At 44.6% G+C, this 25,165-nt stretch overlaps 1 protein-coding gene across 1 annotated transcript in view; it reads left to right on the top strand.

Annotated features, from left to right (window-relative positions):
* The window catches only part of LOC133420764 (ephrin type-B receptor 4b-like), a 43,652-nt gene extending 25,532 nt beyond the window's left edge, over positions 1–18,120 (top strand). Inside the window, exons 6-20 of the mRNA XM_061710562.1 lie at positions 298–453; positions 2,367–2,515; positions 4,375–4,579; positions 5,258–5,551; positions 6,362–6,458; positions 7,021–7,076; positions 7,661–7,774; positions 9,391–9,638; positions 9,722–9,868; positions 10,766–10,834; positions 12,379–12,428; positions 12,509–12,608; positions 12,690–12,883; positions 13,985–14,143; positions 16,203–18,120. Of these exons, the coding sequence (XP_061566546.1) occupies positions 298–453; positions 2,367–2,515; positions 4,375–4,579; positions 5,258–5,551; positions 6,362–6,458; positions 7,021–7,076; positions 7,661–7,774; positions 9,391–9,638; positions 9,722–9,868; positions 10,766–10,834; positions 12,379–12,428; positions 12,509–12,608; positions 12,690–12,883; positions 13,985–14,143; positions 16,203–16,308 (2,144 nt within the window). The 3' untranslated portion in view covers positions 16,309–18,120. The remainder of the gene's footprint in view (positions 1–297; positions 454–2,366; positions 2,516–4,374; positions 4,580–5,257; positions 5,552–6,361; positions 6,459–7,020; positions 7,077–7,660; positions 7,775–9,390; positions 9,639–9,721; positions 9,869–10,765; positions 10,835–12,378; positions 12,429–12,508; positions 12,609–12,689; positions 12,884–13,984; positions 14,144–16,202) is intronic.
* Positions 18,121–25,165: the final 7,045 nt, after the last annotated feature.

Genomic DNA, 25,165 nt, shown 5'->3' with positions numbered 1-25,165 from the left:
AATGTTGAGTAATGATATAATAATAAGGAATGAAATCATTCCCTGTGTTTGTCACCAGTGTATAAAAAACAAAAAAAATATTCAAGACATTCATAAATTATTCCTAACAATTTCTTATGAATGACTCATTTGCAAATATAATTTTAACAACTGCATAATTTCAAAGCAGACAAAGTTTTGCGCCCCCCCAGAGATCTCTGGCTTCCCCGGATGGTTTTAGTGATTTTGTTGGGTTTCTTGTACAACTGGTGGTTGTGTTGTTTCCTGATGTCGGTGCTGAACCTCTTCTGTCCTCAGCCTGTCCGTCGGGTCACTTCAAGGCGGAGTCCGGACAGGGCGGCTGTACTCCGTGTCCAGCCTACAGCAACACACGAGTCCCCGGCTCCTCCTACTGCCCGTGCCTCCCGGACTACGACCGGGCCGACTCGGACCCGCCTCACGCCGCCTGCTCACGTAAGACCCCTCGCCTCCTAGCTAGTCTCATCCTGCCCTTCTGCTTCTTCTCTGGTTCTCTCTGCTCTGTTTCCTACGTTCTTGATCTTTACTCCACACGCTCAGACCTGCGTCGGGGTACTTACAGGTACTTACAGGGGCGTCGCCCGCGGCAACAGCACTTAGGCCTAATGAACGGGCTCGTTACCTGTGAGTGTGACGGAGGAGCCTGAACACACGCTCAGGAGGACGTCTGTCGTTTCCATGGAGACCAGCAGCTTCAGAAACGGGACCGGCCGCGGAGTCTTGCAGATTCTTTTTTTGTGATCTATTTTTTATTAAGAATCTCATGGTAACAAGATGATCATAGTACTGTCATAAATGGCATAGAGAGTCACGGTACGGTCAGAGATTAGCTCTTTTTCTTATGCTAAAAAAAAAAAAAAATAGAAATAAAAATAAAACAAAACAAAAAAACTACAGCAGCAATGATAAAACAGCCAAAAAAAACTAAACAAACAGCAAAAACAAAACAAAAGAAGATAAACAATTCATGCCTACCCCAACCCTTCGCCCTATTACCCAGGAATCCCAGTATCTCTGCAAACCATCAACATTAAGATATCCAATGACACACAACAATGCTAATTTCCTCCACCATTCACAATGATATCCACAGAAAGTATATGTACCTACTAGAGAATGAACAAAAGAGTGCATATAATGTACAGGACTGTCTCAGAAAATTTGAATATATGTAATGCAATTAAAAAAACAAAAATGTCATACATTCTGGATTCATTACAAATCAACTGAAATATTAAAGCCTTTAATTATTTTAATATTGCTGATTATGGCTTACAGTTTAAGATTAAGATTCCGACAATATTCTAATTTTCTGAGACAGTCCTGTATATACAAAGTATTTTAAACTTACAAGCAAAATAAAAAAACACCTAGAACCATAGGTAAAAGACAGTTGACGAAGGATGGTTATAATTATGCACTGATTTTCTTCAGTAAATTCGACCAACAAATAATATTTTGTTCTTTGGCAGAGTGTAAACGTGATGTGGCTCCAACTGTACAATATCCTGGAATGAGGAGAGCCACTCCCTCACAGACACTGGCCACGGTTACATTATGTTTTTTAATTCAGAATTAATTATTCTGAATTAAATAATTCTGAATTAAACTATTTTCCTTCAAGTTTACATGGAAGTAGTAAATCCGAATTGAGGTTTACATGGAAAACACGTTTGATCGGCTTTATCCAATTCCTCTCAAGGTCTGGGGGTTGAGAAGGTTCTGATTGGATAGGGGGGCGGACCGGAAGTTACGTCTACCGGAAGAAAAACTAACTTAGCCACTGCAACTTTGAAAAGCTCACAATTTTTATGTTTCCTGTTTCCATCTGTTTTTTTAATTATTTCCAGGTCCTCCAAGCTATTTATTAAATAAATGGTCTCTGCTCTTGACCACCGTTTACTGCGTGCTGCCATCTTGAAACTTTGTTTCAAAAACAAGCCCAGCGTGGAATATAAGCGTCATGGAGACAGACGGGCGAGGGAACGAGCAGCGCGGAAAGATCGGAATTAATTTAAAGCGGAATGGGTGTATACATGATCGCTGAATTATTCTATTCGGATTTAAAATCAGAATAAACCAGCCACTTACTTCGGAATTAAGTTTAATTCGGAATGGCCATTTTCATTCAGAATTAAGTGTTTACATGGTTGTTTTTACTCATTTTAAATCGGATTTAATTTTAATTCTGAATTAAAGAGGAATTAAACTTCCCATGTAAACGCAGCCAGTGTGTGTGTGGTGGTTTCTATCAGCAGGCAAATCATCTTTTAGCAGCTATAAGACCAGCTAGCAGAAGTCACCTTTTAGTCTTACACGCTGTGACCTCTGACCCCTGCCCCCCCCAGGCCCGCCCTCGGCGCCGCGCCTCCCGGTGAGTCATCCCAACGACACCATGGTGACGCTGGAGTGGAGCGAACCGCTGGACCGGGGAGGCCGACGGGACCTCACCTACCGGGTTCTGTGCTCCAGCTGTGGACCCGCCTCCACCGCCAAGGTACGCCCCCTCCACACCGGTCACACGACCGCTCAGCACGCTTGTCATGTGACTCCTCGCTACGGCTACGGTGAGGAGGCCACAGACTAAAACCAGCCGGTGGTTTCTGGGCGGTTTTGAGCCCGTTTTTCTTCGTGCGGGTCGCAGCCATGTCGCTGACGGGGACACGCCCACCACATGTCAATCAAAGTCAGCTCTGCTCCCAGCTCCTCAAGCCGACCCTCCAAACATGTGCAGACTGCCGTCACACATGTCCAGCTGGATGTACCGTAATCCCTGGTTTTTCGCGGGGGTTACGTTCCAAAAAGAACCCCTGAAAGGTGAAATCCGCAGTAGCAACCTTTTTTTTTTTTTTTTTTTTTTACAATTATTATACTTCAAATTGCGGAGATCAGCCCCGCCCCAGCCTGACCCGATTAATTGGATTTGAACGGGAGAAAATAAAAAATGAAAAAATACAGTAAGTACAGTAGGACAAACTGTGACTGCTGCGTATTTCACTGCTCTTCTGATGCCGCTGCATCCTGACTCGCTCTGTAGCGTCTTTTTCTTCTAAAGCCAGCTGTGCAGATGTGTTTTTTCCAGAGAAGAACATAGTTATGGGTAGTTGTTGTCGCGAAAAGATTCTTATAAACCGACATGCCACCATGGATTATATTTGAGAACTGTAATGAACGATTCATCAAAGGGTCCCGTTCTTGAGCTGCTGCTGAAGCTCATTGGTCGTTCTCAGCTTGTTGCTAAGCAACCAACGTTATTGACACAGGAAGTGAAGAAGCGCGGAGACTGTTTAGCCAATCAGAATGCAGAACATGATGCACAATGCAAATCCGTGAAGCAGCGAGACGTGAAAGGTGAACCGCGTTATAGCGAGGGATTACTGTACTACTAGACCCGGTCGTGACCAACACTGGTTCATACAAGCGCTGTAGCGCGTGATAACAGCCAGCAGTCAATCACATTTTAAATAAATGTATAGCTTTTAGGGCTGGGCGATATATCGAGATTTTAATAAATATCGATATATTTTCAAACGCGATATGGTACGAGACAATATCGTTTATATTGATATGTTGTTTTTTTGTTTTTTTTTTTAAATTATTTTGATATAGCTTATTTTGTGACAAATTGACTTGAATGTTTTATTTGAGATTTGCACAAATGTTTTGTTATTTGCACAACTGTCAACCTCAGTGGAAAAGTCTGCCTGTTACTGTCTACATTGTATTAATTGCACAGTGTATTTTAATTTGATTGTTATGCAGGAAAGGGATATTTGTTTTATTTTATTCAAGAAGCATTTTTATTCTATATATGCAGGCAGTTTATTTTTATTTCATTTGTTTTATACATTTTGATATTGTGCAGACCTCTGTTAATAAAGGAACCTGTGTGACATTTGGCACGAGGCTTTGTATTAAAACTGACTGTTTTTTTAAGGGTTTGCCTCAGAAAAAAATGAAGCTAACAGAGATGCTATGCTATAATGCTTTTGGGGAAACCCCAATTATGTCACAAAAAAAATATCGATATATATCGAGTATCGCCATTCAGCTAGAAAATATTGAGATATGACTTTTGGTCCGTATCGCCCAGCCCTAATAGCTTTGTATAAACTCTCCTGGTTGTACAAAAACATCCCCCCCTCAGTCCTCATGGATGTGCAGTCAAACGATGGGACCAGACTGTAAATGTGTTTATTTCTGCTCCAACGTTGGACACTTGGACCTGGAGGTCAGCGGAGACGGTCGGGGTCACTGTTCCGGCCGAGGAACTGCAACCAGCTGGACGTCAGCGTGAGACTGACGCAGGTTCAGCGGTCGGTCACGTGACCTGACTTGACCTTTGTCTCTCCGCAGGGATCGGTTGGCTCCTGCTCCGCGTGTGAAGACAGCGTTCTCTATCGCCCCGCCCAGTCGGGCCTGACTCAGCGCAGCGTCATCATCTGGGGGCTCCGCCCACAATCCAGATACACATTCACCATCCAGTCACTGAACGGGGTCTCGGCTGTCAGCCATTCAGAGCCGGCCTCCGTCGGGATCAACGTCACCACCAGCAGAGACGGTACTACATTACCCACAATGCCCTTTTCGACAACTCTGCTTGATTTTTTTTTTTTTTTTTTTTAATATCTTTTTATTTCACAATAATTTTCACAATTCACATTTTCACATTACCCTAGGGAGGAAAAAAAAAAAAAAACACATACATTAAGGGAGAACAAAATTAAATAAATATTAAAAAAATAAATAAATAAATAAAATATATAATGGCAGCAACAGCGATATCAAACTATATATATATATCCATACATACATACAAACATACATACATATAAGGCACAAGTTCGAAAATAGAGATACTCATTGGTCCCCTTTGGAAAAATTCTCCAGTTTTTAAAATAATGGAAACCAAAATTCTTGAAAAATATGACCACGGTTGCATTTTTCCAAAGTAAATTTTTCCAATGGTAAAAAAACTTAAATTTGATCCAAAAAAAACTTGAAAGTTGGAGGGGAATCATCTTTCCAAAGTAAAGGTATGCATTTCTTAGCGAAGTATGTGATCATAATTAATATCCTGCTTTTTTTCCAGTCTAACTGAAGATCCAGTGTGTCATTTAATAAATACAAATTGGAGCTTAACTCAAAATGAATTTCTAATACTGATTGTGTGAAGGAATGAATTGATTTCTGCTTGATTTGATTATTGATGGGTGATGTGTTTGTGGTCTGGCTCCAGTTCCTCCTCCGGTGTCAGGTGTGAAGAGGGTGGGGGCCTCGGAGAGCAGCCTGTCCGTGGAGTGGGCCGTGCCGGTCCTGCAGAACCAGCACCAGGTCCTGGACTACCAGCTGCGCTACAGCCGGCGGGACGGCGAGGAGGCGGGCCAGTGGCAGTACGTGTCCAGCAGGTCTTCCTCCGTGGTGCTGACGGGGCTGCAGCGGGCGGCGCGCTACCAGGTCCAGGTGCGCGCCCGCTCCCAGACCGGATACGGCTCCTTCAGCGCGGCCAGCAGCTTCAGCACGCTGCCGGACGGTACGACCCCACACTCACCACGCGGTTTCTGCCGGCCGGCCGGGCCGGTTCCAGCTGCCTTTGGGTTATTAGGTTATTTGACACCGATAAATAGTAGGGAGAAGGAAGGAAGCACGGCTTCACGCCAGAACCGAGTCCAGAGCTGCTGATGTTGAAGCTTCTTCAACAAAATAAACATTTATTGAGCAGCTTTTATTAAAAATACACAAATCAATGCAGAAACCAAACGAGTCCAAATATTAGGCAAGGCAAGTTTATTTGTATAGCACAATTCAACACAAGGTAATTCAAAGTGCTTTACATCAACATTAAAAGCGGCAAGACACAATTAAACAGTAAATAACAAATACAATGAAATAAAATGGTAAGAAAAGAGGTAAAATAGTAAAAAGCAGAAGTTGTTAAAAAGTAAGGGCAGTAGAATACAGCAGGTACACATCTCATTCTTAAAATGGCAAGAATTACGTTTCTATACGGTCAAAACGTACAAAGACCGGGTCAAATCCGTGTTACAAAAGTAATCTGTAACAATTCGTACAGTGAATTAAACCAATTTGACAATTCTATGCCACAATGCCTGTTTCCAGGTCTTATTAGACGAGTCCAAATATTTGAATATTATTAAATCAGAATATAACGCTAAGTTTTGAGGAGAAAAATGTAACAAGAGAAGTAAATATTAGGGAAATAAAGTTGTAACTTTAGGAGGGAAAAGTCATAATTTAACCAAATAATTTCTGACAAGAGGTAAAAATGACGTTATCATAAATGATTCTGTTCCTGTCCTGACACGTCGACTCCCTCTGACAGGTGTCAATCAGACTCAGCTGCTGCTCACCGCCGTCCTCGTCTCCACGGGAACACTGCTGCTGGTCGCCGTGGCGATTGTTGGAGTTTTCTGCTACCGGTAAGACAGATCCGTGTTCAGGAAACTCCTCCCTGCTGTCCTCTGCAGAACAATAGAGCACACACACACACATGTACATGTACATGCACACACACACACACACACACACACACACACACACACATGTACATATACAGTACACACGTGCATACTTACACACACACACACACACACACACACACACACACACACACACACACACACACACACACACACACACTCACATGCACACACTCACACACACACATACACATGTACATATACAGTACACACGTGCATACATACACACACACACAGACGCACGCTCACACACACTCTAACACACACACAACACTTGCCAACTAAATTAAGAGGAGGAAACCCGACACTCTGAGAGAGACGATCACATTCCTGAGTGTGTGTGTGTGTGTGTGTGTGTGTGTGTGTGTGTGTGTGTGTGTGTGTGTGTGTGTGTGTGTGTGTGTGTGTGTGTGTGTGTGTGTGTGTGTGTGTGTGTGTGTGTGTGTGTGTGTGTGTGTGTGTGTGTGTGTGTGTGTATCTCATCCTGTCTGTCTCTCAGTAGGAGGACGAGGCGCTCCGAGGTCAACGACCGGACCGGACACTACCAGATGGGACAGAGTGAGTCGCGGCCAATCACATACTGAGTTACACGTGGGCCAATCAGACGGCTTGATGCAAACTGTTACGTCTGGAAGGAAAACTGCAGATTTCAGACTGATTTCAGTCAGATTTAAAACAGATTCCAATCAGATATCAGACAGATTTCAATCAGATTTCTGTCAGATTTCAGAGAAATTTCACACAAATTTCAGATTTCAGTCAGATAGACAGATTTCAGACAGATTTCAGTCAGATTTCAGTCAGATAGACAGATTTCAGTCAGATTTCAGTCAGATTTCAGTCAGATAGACAGATTTCAGTCAGATTTCAGTCAGATAGACAGATTTCAGTCAGATTTCAGTCAGATAGACAGATTTCAGACAGATTTCAGTCAGATTTCAGTCAGATAGACAGATTTCAGACAGATTTCAGTCAGATCTCAGACAGATTGACGGGATGATTGAACAGTTCTATAAGCAGACATCCATCAGGGATTTTACAAAAGTTCATATTTAATTTACTACAAACATTCAAGGCCAGAATATTTGAGTAAATAATGAACAAACGTTTGTGTTTCTTTACTTTTGATGACGATGCAACAGCGATGAAGGTGTACATCGACCCCTTCACCTACGAGGACCCCAACGAGGCCGTCCGGGAGTTCGCCAAGGAGATCGACGCCACCTTCGTCAAGATCGAGGAAGTCATCGGAGCAGGTGAGTCCCAGAACCTGAGACCGCCCTCAGGGAGTCCGGAACTGCTGGAGAACATTTGAGGAATCTTTTAAGAATATAGGCCCCGGAAATTATTAGTATTTTAAAAGATGTAAAAGGTTTTGATCTTGACAGATTTCCAGGATCCATTTAAGGAACGTTACTTTTACAAATATCCCGGTTGTCTGACTTGATCCATCCATCCATCCATCCATCCATCCATCCATCCATCCATCCATCCATCCATCATCCATCATCCATCCATCCATCCATCCATCCATCCATCCATCCATCCATCCATCCATCCATCCATCCATCCATCTGCTGGAGCCTGTAGCTTGACTCCAGAACTACAAACAAGTTTTGTATAAGCAGAAATGAATCCAGGCTTTATTTTAGGAACCTTTTTTAGGAACTATCTGGCACCTTGATCCTGATTTAACAGTCTGGGAATATTTTCACACCCCAAAAGAAACCCAGGAACGTTCCCAGAACTTTTTGATAAATTGGTAAATGTTTGAAGAATTTTTCAAAATTAAAATGTATTCAAACTTAAATATCAGGACTGTCTTTGGAACTTGGGAACCAGTTCAATAACTCACCAAAGAACCTCTACAAGTACGCAAAAGTACCAGGAACCCTTTGAAACCCATTCTTCTGAACCTTCAGCACACATCTGGAAACATTCTCACACATCCTGTTCGGACCACGGTTCTGTTTATGCAGAACTTTTTAGGAACCTTGTAGAAAGTCGACCGTTGCTGAGGCTTTTATTTTGTGAAGTCCTTCAGAGGACTCTGATCTTTGACCCGAGAGAGCGGACGCTAACGTTCCCAGCGCCGCGAGGAGCCGCGTTCACGCTGAGCAAACATCAGATCTGGTTTCTTCTCCGACGTGAATCCTGCGTTATTAAAAGTAAACACGAGACGTGCATGCGTGCGTGCGTGCGTGTGTGTGTACACACACTTCTTCAGCTGCTCAGTGGGGACGGACTTGACAATTACACAGCTGGACTGAGGACACTGGGAAAATTACAACTTTTGGTATTTTATTGTTTATGCCCAAAAAAGGAATGTTTTGTTGGACACAAGAATAACTGGTGCCATGTTTTTGCCTTTAAATATGTTTAAAGGTATGAAAACATTAAAATTTTCTGTTATAATTGCATAAATTGTAAAATGCTAAAAACCTAATTCTCAAAAATTAAAAACCGAAATAGACAGAATATGGAAAAAATGAAAATGGAACGTGAGAAAAGATAAAAAACAATTTCATACGTCCTCTGTTTGTTGCCCTGGATCTGTTTGATAATTCTGACCCACAAGATGTTTCTGAAAGCAGTTCTATCAGCATTCTGGGAGCTGATTGGTCCTTACAGCATCATTAGCTGCCAATACTTGCTGTTGAATCTCAATATAATACAAGTATTAATATGTTGCATAACTACACAGTCATATCTTTCAGGCAACAGCTCAAAAAACTGTTTTAATAACACTAACCCAAATCAGTATCCGAATCGAATCAGATCGAATCTGAATCTTAAGAATCGGAACAAATCGATTCTTGACATTTGAATGGATCTCCAGCCCCGGCTGATTTCACTCCGTCTACCTGTCCAGGGGAGTTTGGCGAGGTGTGCCGGGGCCGGCTCAGGATTCCCGGCCGTAAGGAAAACTACGTGGCCATCAAGACGCTGAAGGGCGGCTACACGGACAAGCAGCGGCGGGACTTCCTGTCGGAGGCGTCCATCATGGGTCAGTTCCAGCACCCCAACATCATCCACCTGGAGGGCGTCATCACCACCTCCTGCCCCGTCATGATCCTCACCGAGTTCATGGAGAACGGAGCGCTGGACAGCTTCCTGAGGGTGAGACAGAAGCAGAACTGCACCTCGGCCCGCCTGGGCACCCGTGGGTTCCGTGTGTGACGCTCAGCTGATTTCTCCTGCAGATGAACGACGGGCAGTTCACCACCATCCAGCTGGTGGGGATGCTGCGCGGCATCGCGGCCGGGATGAAGTACCTGTCGGACATGAGCTTCGTCCACCGAGACCTGGCGGCCCGGAACATCCTGGTCAACTCCAACCTGGTCTGCAAGGTGACTGGACTTGACTGGACCTGGCTGGTCCTGACTGGACCTGGCCCAGACCCTAATGGCGCTTTTACACTAGTACCCACTCAGCCCGACTCGCCACGCCCTCGTTTCTTTTCAATACCCAGATCAGATGTAGGATGATGTCAGATGCAGCCCGACTCAGCCGCTTAGAACCTCGGCAGAGTACCGTATTTTATGGACTATAAGAATGCACCTGCATATAAGCCGCATCCGCTCTATTTCTAAAAAAATAATTACAAAAAGATATACAAGCCGCATCCGCTGTATTTAAAAAAAAGATATGCAAGCCGCAGATATTTATGTTGTTAGATTAGATATTTACTACATGTACAGAATGATTTTGAACTGTAAATGATGTACATGTTTGTACCTAAATAGATCCTTTCCTAACAGTGTCTTTTAACACGGCAGCAACTTTGCTGATTAAAACGGGACAGAACCAAGAGAAAATAACCGAAAAAAATAACCAGTATTTATTTATCTGTTTGAAATCTGCTTCTACTTCTATCTGCTAAAGAAGAAGTAGCGTATTCTTCTTTGCATTTATTTTGTCTTAGTTTTGATTCTAATTCCGGTTAGAGCGCCCCGAGCGGTGGAAGAAAAATCCACAGAATAGCCACACCTTTTTATAAGCTGCATGGTTAAAAACCTATGAAAAAGTAGCGGCTTATAGTCCAGACAATACGGTATTTACAGGAAAAGTATCTACTCGGCACGTTAGACCCCTAGTGGGAAAGAACTAAGGCGAGTCGAGTTGGGCTGAGTAGGTACTAGTGGAAAAGAGCCATAATGATCTGTAGAGGAACCGCAGGTCCGGGTCCGGACCTGAGTGGTCGGTAGTTTCTACTGGGATGTGACTCTCCTCTTTGGGTTTTTCAGGTATCAGATTTCGGACTCAGCCGGTTCCTGACGGAGAACTCGTCCGACCCGACGTACACCAGCTCTCTGGTGAGTCCGTACAGGTGTCGGAGGACGCCAGGTGGTGTTGCGGGTGGAGATTGATTGAGATTGATTGAGAATTGATACGATTTTTACGATTCCAATTGCATTTTCGATTCTGCTCACCAATTCGGTTCTTTAACAGTTCCCTTATCGCTTCCCATTTGGAAAAAAAGGACAACAATGAGGCAAATGGCGCTAATATGATAGGGAGTGTTCACTAGTTAATTAGTTACCTGCATTATTATTAGCCAAGGACATGCTAACGTTGCTGATGCTGCTGGAAAACGCTACATTCCTTGATCATTATTGCTGCTGTGTGCGCAAATATTTTTGCATGTTGGTAGCATTTCCTCCCTTTGATGAAATATTTAATTAGCAAGTATTGCAAGTTAGCCTGTCGTCTTTTTTACTGAAATATAACCAGACTTTTGTACGTCTGTATCGCTTGGGCGCCATGTGTAATATCAACTGTTGGCTTACGCATGTTATGCAACATGCGTGATGACGTCATTCATGCTCACTGGAATCGGAAAGGGAATCGTTTGAAAAATATGGAAACGATTCCAAGGAATTGAAACATTGGGAACCGGTTCTTATTCAGAACCGGTTCTCGATTCCCAGACCTAGTTGCAGGACCGCTTTGGTCCTCCAGGTTTTACCTTGTAGAGCAGGGATTGTCAACAGGTGGTCCGCGGCCCTCTGGTGGTCCGTGGCGTTCTTGCAGGTGGTCCGTGAAATTGTAAATGGAAAACAATAATAATTTAAAAAATATATATTTATTCTTTAGACTCAATTTATTTTCCATTTATTATTCCTTTTTGTGAATAATTTACCCATCCAAATTATGTCAAATGAGTGAGAGTGAACTTTGTAATATTATAAACCCTCTTGGCTTTGTATTGTTCATTTTTCATTGACTGTTTTTTGTTTTGTTTTGTTTTTTATAGCAAAAGGTGCAAATAAAAATATACACTGATGCAAATAAATAGCCTATATAGGCCCATACTCTTATTTAAAGGAGCATGAGGCAGGATTGAGGCAGGATTTATGAAAAAAATTCGTATACGTTTTAAGTTTTCTAGTAATAATGTCAGATGAAGCGTTCCAAACCCAAAAGAATGATCCCTCTAGTGTATCTCTCCGTTGCCTTGAACAGGCTGTGTGCTGCAAAATGTGCTGCAATTCCGGGTCCCGAATTTCCCGCGCTGTCCTGCGGATGTGACGTCACATGACGCTGCATACACGTTCTCCCCGTTCTCCCGTGCCGGCTTCACTGTTGGCTGCAGTACCCCCAACGGCCGTCTTGGTGAAGGGTGGCGCTAGAGAGTCTCATTTCTTAAAAGGAGCCTCATGCTCCTTTAAAAGAAAGGTGCAAAATAAAAACAAACATCCCCAAAAGCAGTGGTCCCCGAGTTGCTTCTTGGTTATAATGGTGGTCCCTGGGACAAAACCAGTTGAAAACCTCTGTAGTAGAGTAATGAGGGGGGGGCAGACGTCCCGCGGGCTCTTACTCTGACAGGCTCGGTAACCCGGCTGCGTTTGTTTCTCAGGGCGGGAAGATTCCCATCCGCTGGACGGCTCCTGAGGCCATCGCCTACAGGTGAGTGAGCGCCGGTTCTGTCGGTAGCATGAGGCGCCAGCCCCAGACTCAACTCTGACATGTGTTTTCTGTCCGAGCAGGAAGTTCACGTCGGCCAGCGACACCTGGAGCTACGGCATCGTGATGTGGGAGGTGATGTCCTACGGGGAGCGGCCGTACTGGGACATGAGCAACCAGGACGTAAGGACAGAACCGGGCCGCCCCCCCACCCCCAGTCCTTCCTGACCGAAACCTCCACTAACCTCTAACCCGTCTCCTCAGGTGATCAACGCCATCGAGCAGGACTACCGGCTGCCGCCGCCGCCCGACTGCCCCGCCTCCCTGCACTCGCTCATGCTGGACTGCTGGCAGAAGGAGCGGGCCAACCGGCCCCGGTTCTGCGACGTGGTGGCGGCGCTGGACCGGCTGATCCGGAACCCCGCCTCGCTGAAGGTGACGCAGACGGAAGGGTCCAGGTGAGGCTCGGGGAGCGCCGTCATCCCGTCTGGAAAACTAGACTAGACTAGACTAGCCTGTTTGTTTTCTTTTCTTTTTTTATATATTGTTGATACTGATATATTAATTTATAAATGGGTATATTTATATCAGTGTATACAGGTGTGAGGATGTGTTATTATTGATATTCATATAACATTTGTGTGTGTGTATGTATGTCCATATGTGCTTAACTTTTATTTTTAATCCACTCTATATTCTTCTGGTCCGTTCCCCTATATGTTCCCCCTCTAACCCGGTACATACATAGGTTCCTCTAAACATCTGTTCCCGCTACAGTTTTAACTAAAAGAAAATGTGCTCCAATACAGCAGGGCTCATCATTTTATTTTGAACACTGCCAAAACTCAAAATCTTATACTTTAACTTAAAACTTAACTAGAACTTAAAATTTGCTTGACACAAATGAAAGTTCAATTGAAACACGTGGGAAAAACACCTAACCTTTTAAGTGATGTGTGTTATCAGGTGTAATGGCATTTTTAGGTTAGAAATAAGAAAACTTCTTGGTAAGATCCTTAGTTTTTTGAGTGAAGGCAGTGAATTTGGTCAACTGGTGTAAGTTCAGGGTTTTTAAATGCACAAACATGAACCTACTGGATTATATAATTTAGTCTTGATGTCAATTAACATCTAACATCTTATGTATATTTATAATTGCTCTTTAACTAAACAAAAATATGTTTTATCCGATTACTCGGTTAATCGATGGAATTTTCAGTAGAATACTCGATTACTAAAATATTCGATAGCTGCAGCCCTAATATATAGATATATAAAGATATCTTTTGTTTTTTGTATAGAAATTAAATTAATTTTGATTATAATGAAATAGAGTTTATGGGGTAGGATTTAATACGTTTTTACTTCTTCCTCCTCCTTTTCGAGCATGTTAATTATGATGGATGCATGTTTTTATTTATATTTTTGTCTTTTTGTTTTCTTATTTACATGTATTTATTATTGATTATTATTGTTTTGTTTTCACTACTGTTTCATGTTCGAAATAAAATTTCAATTCAATTTCAATTCCAAACCTGTAACCCGGCGTTGTGTCTCAGTTCTTCACAGCCCCTCCTGGACCAGCGAGTCCCGCCCCTTCTGTCGGCCTGCGGCTCCGTCTCCGAGTGGCTCCGGGCCATCAAGATGGAGCGGTACGAGCACAGCTTCCTGCAGGCCGGCTTCACCAGCCTGGAGATCATCTCGCAGCTCAGCACCGAGTAAGAACATGTGGCCGCTCCCAGGTCCAGCCGTTAGCTCCGCCCCTTTGAAGGGTGTAAAACACGCCCACCTGCTGGTGGGTCTTACCCTGGATTCACACTGAAAGCGCCACAGGCGTCACAGGCGGCACAGGCGGCACAGGCGTCCGGTTGCCATTCATTGTCTGTGAAAACTCGCTGCGAGAGGCGTTGGAGGCGTTGGGAGCACCAATTTATAGTTGAGAGAATCTCAACTTTATGCAAATCAGTTGAGGCAGCGTCCAATCACAGACCGGGATTCCCGAAGAAAGAAGCCTCAATGCAGATTGTACTTTCATGTTCACACAAACATACACTCATTCACATGCATACATTAGCAGAGCTGCGCACTAACAAACTTATTTTATCAGGAATTAATATATTTCATCCAGCAAACTGACATTTTTGCTGATTTGACTGCCGTTTTTACCTGAACTGCTCATGTGAAACACGTACAGATGGTTGAGGGGCTGGATGGTCTGAACTATTTTATTTGGTACATCGATCCAACTCAAAATAATTAAAAACCGTGCTTATTAATCACAAAACACAGTTTAAACATTATGACCAAATCCGCTCCGACCCGATGTGTCAGTGTTCACCGCAGACAGACTGCAGCTTCACCGGGACCAACAACTAGCTGATGTTGCTGTTGAGCCGGGACCAACCTTGTTAAGGAGCATCAAACTCACTCTTATGCGGAAATAAGGTAGAAATATAAAGAAGGCTTCCCAAAGTGTGATCCATGCTGAAATAGGAAACTGAAGATGTGCACGCTATAAATCAGGGTTTCCGTTGTCCGGTAATTGCCGGACTTTGTCCGGTAAAATATGCCGAAGTCCGGTATTTTATAATCTCTCCGGTCAAAATGTCCGGTGAAAATACTCACTGGTGCTGCGGGACTAGAGTCCCCGGGAGTACCGCAGAGGGACACGCCGAGCCCCGGTGCCGGGAGCCGGGAGGAAGCGGAGCTGCGGCGCCGACGTGTGCGTTGATTTATGGTTCCGCGTCGCACCGACGCAGAGTCTACAGCGTAGGGTTCGCGGCGACGCGCACCCTACGCCAGACCCTACGGCGTAGGGTCTGCGTTGGTGTGACGCAGAACCATAATTCCGGCTTAAAAGTAAACAACATGCGCCCAAGTACCCGTGCATGACAGGCAGACACACACGGGGAGAAGAGACAATTTCTTTCATTTTTATTTTTTTTTAAAACTTTATCCTTATGAACGCAATTGTTATATAGGGTAGTCCAACTTTCCTTATTTTAATCAGAACACTTTCTTTTTTCCTCTTCGGCGTGGAATAGTGGGCTTGGAGCGGCAGCCATCGGTTAGTTTTTTCTTTTTAGATCCGAGGCTTTGCGTAGATGGTGGCTTCCGCAACTTTCAGGCGCTTTTTCTGCGCAAGCAAGCTTTATAGATGAGGCCCCAGGACTGTTACCGCAGTACCGCGGAGTAGTACTCGGTGCCGGGAGCCGGGAGGAAGCGGAGCCGCGGCGCCGACATCCACGTGTGCGTTGATTTATGGTTTCGCGTCGCACCGACGCAGAGCCTACGGCGTAAGGTACGCGTCGCTGCGTACCTTACGCCGTAGGTTACGCGCAAGCTTCTGCAATATTTATTTATTTTTTGAAGTTACGCTCCCGAGTCAATTGACGGGACTTATTTTATTTTAAAAACCCTGTTTTTTTTTTTCAATAAAAATACTATTAAATGACTTGCATTGATGTCGTACTACTGCATATAGCATATGCAATTCATATAGCCTATGTGACCGGAATTTCAAACATTTGTCCGGTAAATTGAAACCCTACCGGTCACATTGTCCGGTGCCAATTTTTTCTAGCGGAAACACTGCTATAAATAGATATATGTAGACTATATACACTTTGCTCCCTCCAGTTCCCTCCAGCAGCGCAGCTTGAAAGCAACCGCCCACTGCAGGCGTCGACAGGCCATTTTTGACGCTTTCAGTGTGAATCCATTACCGCCTGCCAGGCAGTGCTCAGGGATCCCTAACGCTCCTCTCTGTTTCCATAGGGACCTGCTCAGAGTGGGCGTGACCCTCGCCGGCCACCAGAAGAAAATTCTCTCTTCCATCCAGACGCTCAGGATACACAAAGCCCCGCCCACTTTGCTCTACTGACCAATCACAGCTCCTCACTGCCACGCTGTCCCACAACGCCACAACGCTCAGGATGTCTCCGGCTCCTCCCGCTCTAACTCTGATTCACAGGAACGCTTTGCAGCCGGAGAGGCTCCGCCTCCCGCCTGTCTGACCAATCAGAGTCCAGAGTTGCTGTCAAACCCGCCTACCTGCTTGTTTTGACCAATGAGAGTGGAGGACGGAGTCGACCAGCGGCCGCAGGGACAATGCCGACTTCCTGCTCAGGACGTTTCTCGCCAAACTACCACCCAATCCGCTGCTCAGGAAACCCAAAGCTCCGCCTCCCTTTTACCTGATGTTTAATTCAAGCCATGAGTGACCGCACAGATAAGCCCCGCCCACAGGGGGGGCTGTTTCCTGCTCTCTCTGCAACGGTTGGACCAGGAACTTCCTGCACAGCAGAAGGATGAAACAACTAGGAACTAAACTGAGTAATCAAACTCCCGTCGCCATGACAACGAGACTTAGCAGCAACCGGAAAAGTGCCCAGTGAAGGTGTATTTTGACGGACGTCTGTCTGCACTTTTTCGGGAATACGCCGGTTGTCTCCATGGAGACGGGAACATCGTCCTGAAAGATCGGGATTTTATCCGGAGAGGCTGAACAAACCGTGTCGGACACTTCAAATCTGTGAGGAATATTCTGGGATGTCCTCAGCACTCACCGCCGTGCCTTCGTCGGGAATCTTCGGGAGTCTTTGGGAATGCCGCAAATAAAAAATACTCATACCGGAACTTTTCCACAACTTTTATAAGGTTTTTAAATTTGATTCTTCGGGTGCTGAATGTCCCGTCTTGAACTGACGTGACGGGACTCATGAGGCCGGGACCGGTGGACCCGTGCGGGTCCCGCATCGGTGACCCGCTCACATCACTCGCCGTGAAAGTGGGACCCGTAAAATCGGTGGTTGCGTCTTTAGAACCCGGACTGACACGAGTCGGGTCCGGATGTCGGTTCCAGGTCCCACCGGAGACCCAGGGTTGTAAATGTTGAAGCGCTTTAAACGCTGAATGTTTTTCTGAAGCTGGAGAACCACAGAACAACTCGTGTTGGACCTTTGGACTGTTGATGGTTTCGTATTTTAGCACTTTTTTGTACGTGACATGTTTTTAAAAAAAAAAAAGTATTTTATTCTGAAGAGACATTAAAAAAAAAACATTTTTTTAAAGAAAAGTTCTAGAAAGATTGTGAAAGTGGTGGCTAGCTCCGCCGCCTCCAGAACCGCCTGAATAAACCAGCCGCTTCTTGTCCAGCAGCCGGAAGCTCGTTAGAGACTTTGTCATGTCATCATCCTTCCGTAGTTTTGATTGAAATGTCATCATTTTGATGTCACAACCAACAAATGTACCCACGATTCAGCTGTGCACAACTCTGTTTGGCTGCTAAACCGAAGACCAAACCTGACTGGGGTCTCGACTCCACAGACTCACTGACAGGAAGCTGCTTTTCAAAATAAACCACTACATTTTGTTATGTTTTTATTGACTGATTCAGGACTCCACCCACTGGTCCTCTGACCTGTCCGTCAAACCACTAACGAGCCAAATAAAGTATTGCTTCAGGAAGCTCCGCCCTCAGGGTCGTAGGTGCCGTCATCACCAGCTCAGCGGTCATGTGAGCCATCCTTACCCGGTCTACCCGGTCAGAGGTTCTGTCCCGGCTCCGGCCCACTCCGTCCCAAAGCTGTCATACGTCCACGTCCATGAATGCAAATGTTATTGTAATTAATGTTGGTGTTACGTGTGGGGGGAGGGGTCTCTGTCAGCCAATCAGAATAAAGATTTGCTGTCCAGTGAGGAGCGAGTGTCGTCTGTTGGTTTGCAGGTAAAGAAACGGTGTCACTGGCCACGGTTACATGATGTTTTTTAATTCGGAATTAATTATTCCGAATTAATTATTCCGAATTAAACTATTTTCCTTCAAGTTTACATGAAAATAGTAATTCCGAATTGAGGTTTACATGGAAAACACTTTTGATCGGCTTTATCCAATTCCTCTTAAGGTCTGGGGGTTGGGAAGGTTCTGATTGGATAGGGGGGCGGACCGGAAGAAAAACAAACTTAGCCGCTACAACTTTGAAGCGAGCCAATTTTGATGTTTCCTTCCATCTGTTGTTTTAATTATTTCCAGGTCCTCCAAGCTATTTATTAAATAAATGGTCTCTGCTCTTGACCACCGTTTACTGCGTGCTGCCATCTTGAAACTTTGTTTGGAAAACAAGCCCAGCGTGGAATATAAGCATCATTTTTTTTTTTTTTTTTTTTTTTTTTTTTTTCCACCTTGTCTGCACACATATTAATGATTGATACCATGACGGTAGAAACCAAAGGTATATATATGTGCATTATTACTATATTTAATATATATACATATATATACGCATACATATGCATACACATACATAAATATACACATACAAACCCAGTGATTTTTTTTTTTTTTTTTTTTGGGGGGGGAGGGGGTGACGACATCCACTGCCAATCCAGGAAGCAGGAACACACGGAGGCACACGTCAAGCACTGGAAATCTGCAACAAAAAACCACAAACAAAACACGAAACCGGCACGGAGACGAACAAAACACGAACAGCAATCGACCCAAATCCTGATATCCGATCGCAGTCTGAGCTAAGCCACCGCTACCTAACCCCAAAAACTAGAGAGCCAGCATGCAGGTGAACAAGCCAATGTGTATGTCTATGTGTGTGTGTGTGTATGTATATGATCATGCGTGTGTGTGTGTGTGTGTGTGTGTGTGTGTGTGTGTGTGTGTGTGTGTGTGTGTGTGTGTGTGTGTGTGTGTGTGTGTGTGTGTGTGTGTGTGTGTGTGTGTGTGTGTGTGTGTGTGTGTGTGTGTGTGTGTGTGTGTGTGTGTGTGTGTGTGTGTGTAATAAACCAAACAAAGCTCTACCTGAAGTGTATCTATAGTGGGGGAGGGGGGGGAGCAACCCCGCCACCCGCGAGACCAGAGGCCGACACGGAGGAGCCCGGAACCCAGGCCACCGGCAACCCCACAGAGGGGAGAAGAGGGCGGGAGGCAACCCACCGCCTGCGAGGACCCCCCCCCCGGCGGCGGCCAAGGGGGCCAGCGGGCGGGGCCCCCACGGCGCCGGAAGAAGCAGCCAGGGATCCCGCGGCGGCGGACCACGACCCAGGCAATCCCCCGGCAGAGGGCGCGGGGGGGACCGGAGACGGGCCCGGAGAGAGGGAACCCCCCAACAGGGCAACACCCGCGCAGGCCTGACAACGGAGGGCCCCAGACCCAGGCATCCCATTCATTCATCCATTCACTTATCCGATATCTATACTAATAATAAGATATACTATACATTATAATAATACTAACAATACTACTACTACTACTAATAATAATAATAACCATCTTTGTATAATATAATACTGATAAATTATTAAGTTTTGTTGTCCTGCCAATGGAGGCTCAAATCCTCCATGGCAGGACCCTTCCATACCGCATTCTCACCGACACAGACACACAATCACGCACCGTTTTCCCCTCCCCGGAGGAGTCCAGCACCGCCAGAAGGCGCCCCAGGCTGCACGGCGAGCCCTGCCAGGCCCGGGTATCCCGACCCACCTGTCCCAGGCCGGTGAGGGAACGCGGGTGATGTGGGACCCCCTCCCGCCCCTGGTGTTGAGTGCATGTGATTAATGCCATAAAAACAGGGAGGGGGAGGGCCAAGTATTGATTTGACACCGACCCCCCCCCCTCCCGAACTACGTGTCATTGTCAAATGTATTTATTAAAGGAGACATATTATGGCATTTAATGTATATTTTAAACAGGCCTTGAATGTCTTAAAAACATCTATCTACAATCTAAAGCTTGTTTTTTCTACCTAAATCAGAAATTCAGCCTGTGGGCCGTGTCTATAGTTTTACAGATAATAAAGCCTTTTTCTGTGCTTCATTTTCAGGACGGGGGGGGGCTATGATAATGAGGCTCTGCGCTGATTGGCTGCTTGAATGACGTGTAGCAGGGGAGACAAAGCGTCGCTCCGGGGAGAAGAGCAGCAGCTGCGTAGTAAAGCGTGTCCACGGTTCTGCGTTAAATTGACGCGTACCTACGCCGTAGGCTCTGCGTTGGTGTAACGTGGAACCATAAATCAGCCCATAGTCACCTTGTCTTCACACAGGAAGATTAAATTTAATTCTAAACAGTTACACCACAGTTATTTATTCCGATTCCTCATCATTTCACTTCTTATGTTACAAGACAAATGAATCATGTAACTGTAAAGAAATCACAACACTGAATGTTCACAAATGGCAACTTTATTGTTAAAATATATCAATAAAATGTATGCACTATTGCTGGCTCAAGGAAGGGCCGCGCATCTTCTGAATGTGAACAGCTCCAGTTGCTTGAAAGATCTGAAACCACAGAAGAAAAATGTATTACGGTACTGAGCCGCCGGCTCCCCCGAGCCCGGAGCGGCTCTCCCCCGGAGCCCCGGGTTCGGATCTCCGGGCTCGGAGCCCCGGGTTCGGAGGTCCGAACCCGGGGCTCCTCGACGGTCCGGTCCGTATGCGGCGCCGGGGCTCCGGAGCTAAGCTAAATACTTAGCCCATGCAAAGATCATACAAATATAAATGACATAAAAAAACGGAACTTACCGCTGACTCGTGTGCAGTTGCCGGGTCCGTACTGTGGGATCTGATCCTTTTATGAGGCTAAATGTTGATGCAAAACCTCATTTCTACTCTCCCTCACTCTTCAAACAGCCACCGCTTGTAAACAATGGCGGACGCCCCGGCCGGCTGAGCTGGTTGTGGGCGTGGTTTCAGCAGCGGAGGAGACCGAGGGCGTGGTTTGCATTTTGGTGACGTAAAGAAAATGCACAAATCTAAACGGCCCGCGGAAACCACATGACACTGGGGGACTCTGTAAGGTGGGGGGGGAGCAGACCTTGTAGATTTTCATGGGGTATCATCTTTTCTGTGTTGGCAGGGTGAGGGGAGATCACTTTATATATGTTAAAACAAGAAAAAACGTGTTTTTCATAATAGGTCCCCTTTAAGTGTTGAATGTGCAGTGTCTACATTGACATTGACTACATTGTCTACATGCTGAATATAAGCATCATGGAGACAGACGGGCAAGGGAACGAGCAGCGCAGAAAGACCGGAATTAATTTAAAGTGGAATGAGTCGTGGAATGATTCTATTCGGATTTAAAATTGGAATAAACCAGCCACTTACTTCGGAATTAAGTTTAATTCAGAATGGCCATTTTCATTCGGAATTAGGTGTTTACGTGGTAATTTTTACTCATTTTAAATCGGATTTAATTTTAATTCTGAATTAAAGAGGAATTAAACTTCCCATATAAACGCACTCACTGAGGTTGAACCACAAAGAGATGGAAAACTTTCTACGGGAAGACGAGTCTACTGAAGCGCCGTTGTTAGCATAACAAACGTCTGGGCTGAAGGAAATGGACTCGATGAGCAAATGATCAGCCATCAATCAGCGCTGAACGAAAGCCTCCGTCCATGTGACGACAGGAAAATAATAGAAGATTTTGATCAGGAAAATTTAATTAATGTCCCGATTCACTTTTGGACAGTTGGTCATAACAACTGCTAACAACTGCTAAGACTAGCAGTCATCACAACAAGATTCTGCATGGATCCATTAGATGTGGTTTTAAGTTTCTGTTTCTGGACTCTAGGCCTTTTGGACGGCAGGACCGCGTCTCACACCTCAAACGTTATTAGAATGTCTGTGTAAAGATTAGCGTGAAGACATTAAAACTGATTTTTATGTTTATTTCATGGCGTTGATCGTCTCAGAGAAGCCGCGCTGCTGTCCAGCTGCTGTGACGGTAAAACGAGGCGGTTACGATAGTTTTCCAGAAAAACAGCAGTTCTTGATATGAAGAGCACTGTCTTAGAAATGAAGTGCTTAGAAATTAAAGGGGACCTATTATGAAAAACACGTTTTTTCTTGCTTTAACATATATAAAGTGGTCTCCCCTCAGCCTGCCAACTCAGAGAAGGAGGAAAGCAAACAAATTCTGCAGTGTCTGTACAGCCGCCCGGATGAGCCGTCCAGTGTGATGTGGATCTACGAGCCGTTCAGATTCTGCTCCCGTCGTTACATAACCAAAATGTGATTTACATAGGTTGGCCTCCGATGCGTGAAACCACGCCCACAACTAACTAGCTTCCACCATTTTTTCGTAGCGGTGTATCGCGTCATTCAGGCAGCCAATCAGCACAGAGCCTCATTATCATAGCCCCGCCCACTCAGAATCCTGCATAGATAATGAGGTTAGAGACTGGGAAGATGTAGACATGTCTCAGAGGCTAAATTTCTAATTTATTTAGCAAAAACAATCAAAAGCTTGTTTTTAAGACGTTCAAGGCCTGTTTAAAATAGGTATTAGATGCCGTAATAGGTCCCCTTTAAATACTTACAAAGGAAGTTCTTTCATACAAAAATCAGTTTGATCAGGTCTTCACAGAAAACTCAATACGATGTCAAGACTGAATTCAGTCTGATTTTGTGCTTCTTGTCTCCGTTTACTGAACGTCGTGGACACATTTTCCTGTTTCTGTAATTCCTCCCTTTGTGGTAATTATTCTGGTTAATGAGGGTGAAACAGATCAATACTACAGAAAAGGTTATTGAGTAAACCTGCTGACACATTTCCAGCTTTGAGATTCCTGGGATTTGGCAGCTCCATCCAGGGGCTGAGTGGTTCTTATCAGCCCTGGTGGTGATGGAGGGAGAGTGTGGAGGACGGAAAGCAGAGCTGATGGAGACCACGTCTGTCAGTGTGTGTGTGTGTGTGTGCGTGCGTGCGTGCGTGCGTGCGTGCGTGCGTGCGTGCGTGCGTGCGTGCGTGCGTGCGTGCGTGCGTGCGTGCGTGCGTGCGTGCGTGCGTGCGTGCGTGCGTGCGTGCGTGCGTGCGTGATAGAGCAGTCAGAGTCCTGGTTCAGACATCTACTACCCCTTTTCCACCAAACCGGTTCCAGGGCTGATTCTGGTTCACAACTCGTTTAACTTGTGAACCAGCTGAGAACCAGTTTGATTTTCCACAGCTCTGGTGCTAAAGGGAGCCACATCATTACGCCGCTGTAAACGTTAGTTACGTCGCTGCGTTTGCATTGGCGTGAAAGTTGAAGAAACAACAATATATCTGATCTAATACGGACCCACCTAAAAATGTAATAAATTCCCAATAATGTAATAAGGTATTACATTATCGGTAAAAATGTTATTACAATATCAGTCAGGATATTTTATTACATTATTGGTTAAGTTATTACATTATTGGGTTTTATTACATTTTCGATTGAGTTAAGTGCAAATTTTATTACATTTTCAGGCGTTACATTACATTATCAGGAAATTATTACATTATAGGGTGCTACACCGCTTCTTCTTCCTGGATCCAAATTCAAAACAAAAGCTGCTTCGCGCAACTTTTTGCTCACTTTTCTTGTAAATCTCGCTATCCCGGTACTTTCTACCGTCATCAAATGCCAAAATGTTCATATCTTTCATTACATTTGGGAAGTGATTAGTCTCCTCCTCACTCCAAAAGTGTGGTGTGGTCTTGCGTTTCTCCGTTTTTATAAGAACTTCCTGGACTCAAAAGACCAGGATTCCTTGTGAACAGAGCATGTGCAGAAAACACATTCATGTTCCGTTTGATGGGGATATTCTGTTAGGCGTTTACATGACCGAATATTCGGGTTTTAAAAGGAGTAACCCAGGGCTCATATTCAGGTTTTTAAAAACTGGAATATGAGCAAATTCAGGTTATTCAAAGGAGTTATTGGTGTTTACATGGCCGTGCAAAACCGGTTCATTGCCAATATTCGGGTTTTAAAAGGGGTATTGAGTGCATATAAACGCAGTCACTGTTTGTTTGGTAAATGCAGAAACTCCGAGTCTGTACAAGATAACCCATCTGAGCAGAGTGAAGACCCCGCGTTAGCAGTGGCAGAGTGACCTCATCTGCAGCGATCCTTCTGCCCGGACGAGTGCAGGCTAGCGAGCAGAACCAGAGTGCAGTCTAGATCCTCTAGATGACAAACAGAAAACATCTGTTTGATTTTAGGTTTGTGCAGCAGAACAAACGTTTAGAGGCTGAAACCCATCCGCAGAGTTCTGGAACGGCTGAAATCTGAGACGGGAAGAGCGTCCTGTGTGATGGACTTCAGACCCTTGAAGAATATCTGTGGTGAAGCACCAATCTGTTTCACTTTAAGAAGAAACCTAAAGATTTGTGAATGTCGAGTTAAAGTTCAAGTGCAGCGAGCTGATGAAACGTACCAATCAAGGAGTCTAGCAGAGCTAAACCCACCTGAGCATGAATAAGAGGTTCTGTCCCTAGGGTCGCCAACTCCCAGAAAAATAAATAAGGGCCACCTCATCTGCAGATCCTTCACCTTTCCGGGCGTGTTGAATTTTTTTAGCCCTTTTTTTGTGAGTGAAACGATTTTTTAACTATTTGACTCAAACCTGAATTGAATTATATGCATATTTTTGAATGCCATGAACACATGGAAAACAAATTATTATCCAGCACTTCACTTTAATACAAAATAACAAAATGAACTGAATAAAATAAGTATCTTTCTTAAACAGAAACCTGTCCTGCTTAACTTAAAATGGTATAAATTCATATAGAACAATAGAAAGAAAGCAGAACATCCGGTAGCACTTTATAATAACTACACACTATTAAGCATTAGTTAAGCATCAATAAATGCTTAATTGATCATGAATTGATCATGAATTCATCATTAGTAAAGCATTAGCTTTGCTTTTTTAAACTGCAAGGGCAGTTCACATTGTTGCAA

The sequence above is a fragment of the Cololabis saira genome, chromosome 20 (assembly GCF_033807715.1).
Source record: "Cololabis saira isolate AMF1-May2022 chromosome 20, fColSai1.1, whole genome shotgun sequence".
Classification (NCBI taxonomy): Eukaryota; Metazoa; Chordata; class Actinopteri; order Beloniformes; family Belonidae; genus Cololabis; species Cololabis saira.
This window is presented reverse-complemented; position numbering and strand designations above follow the sequence as displayed.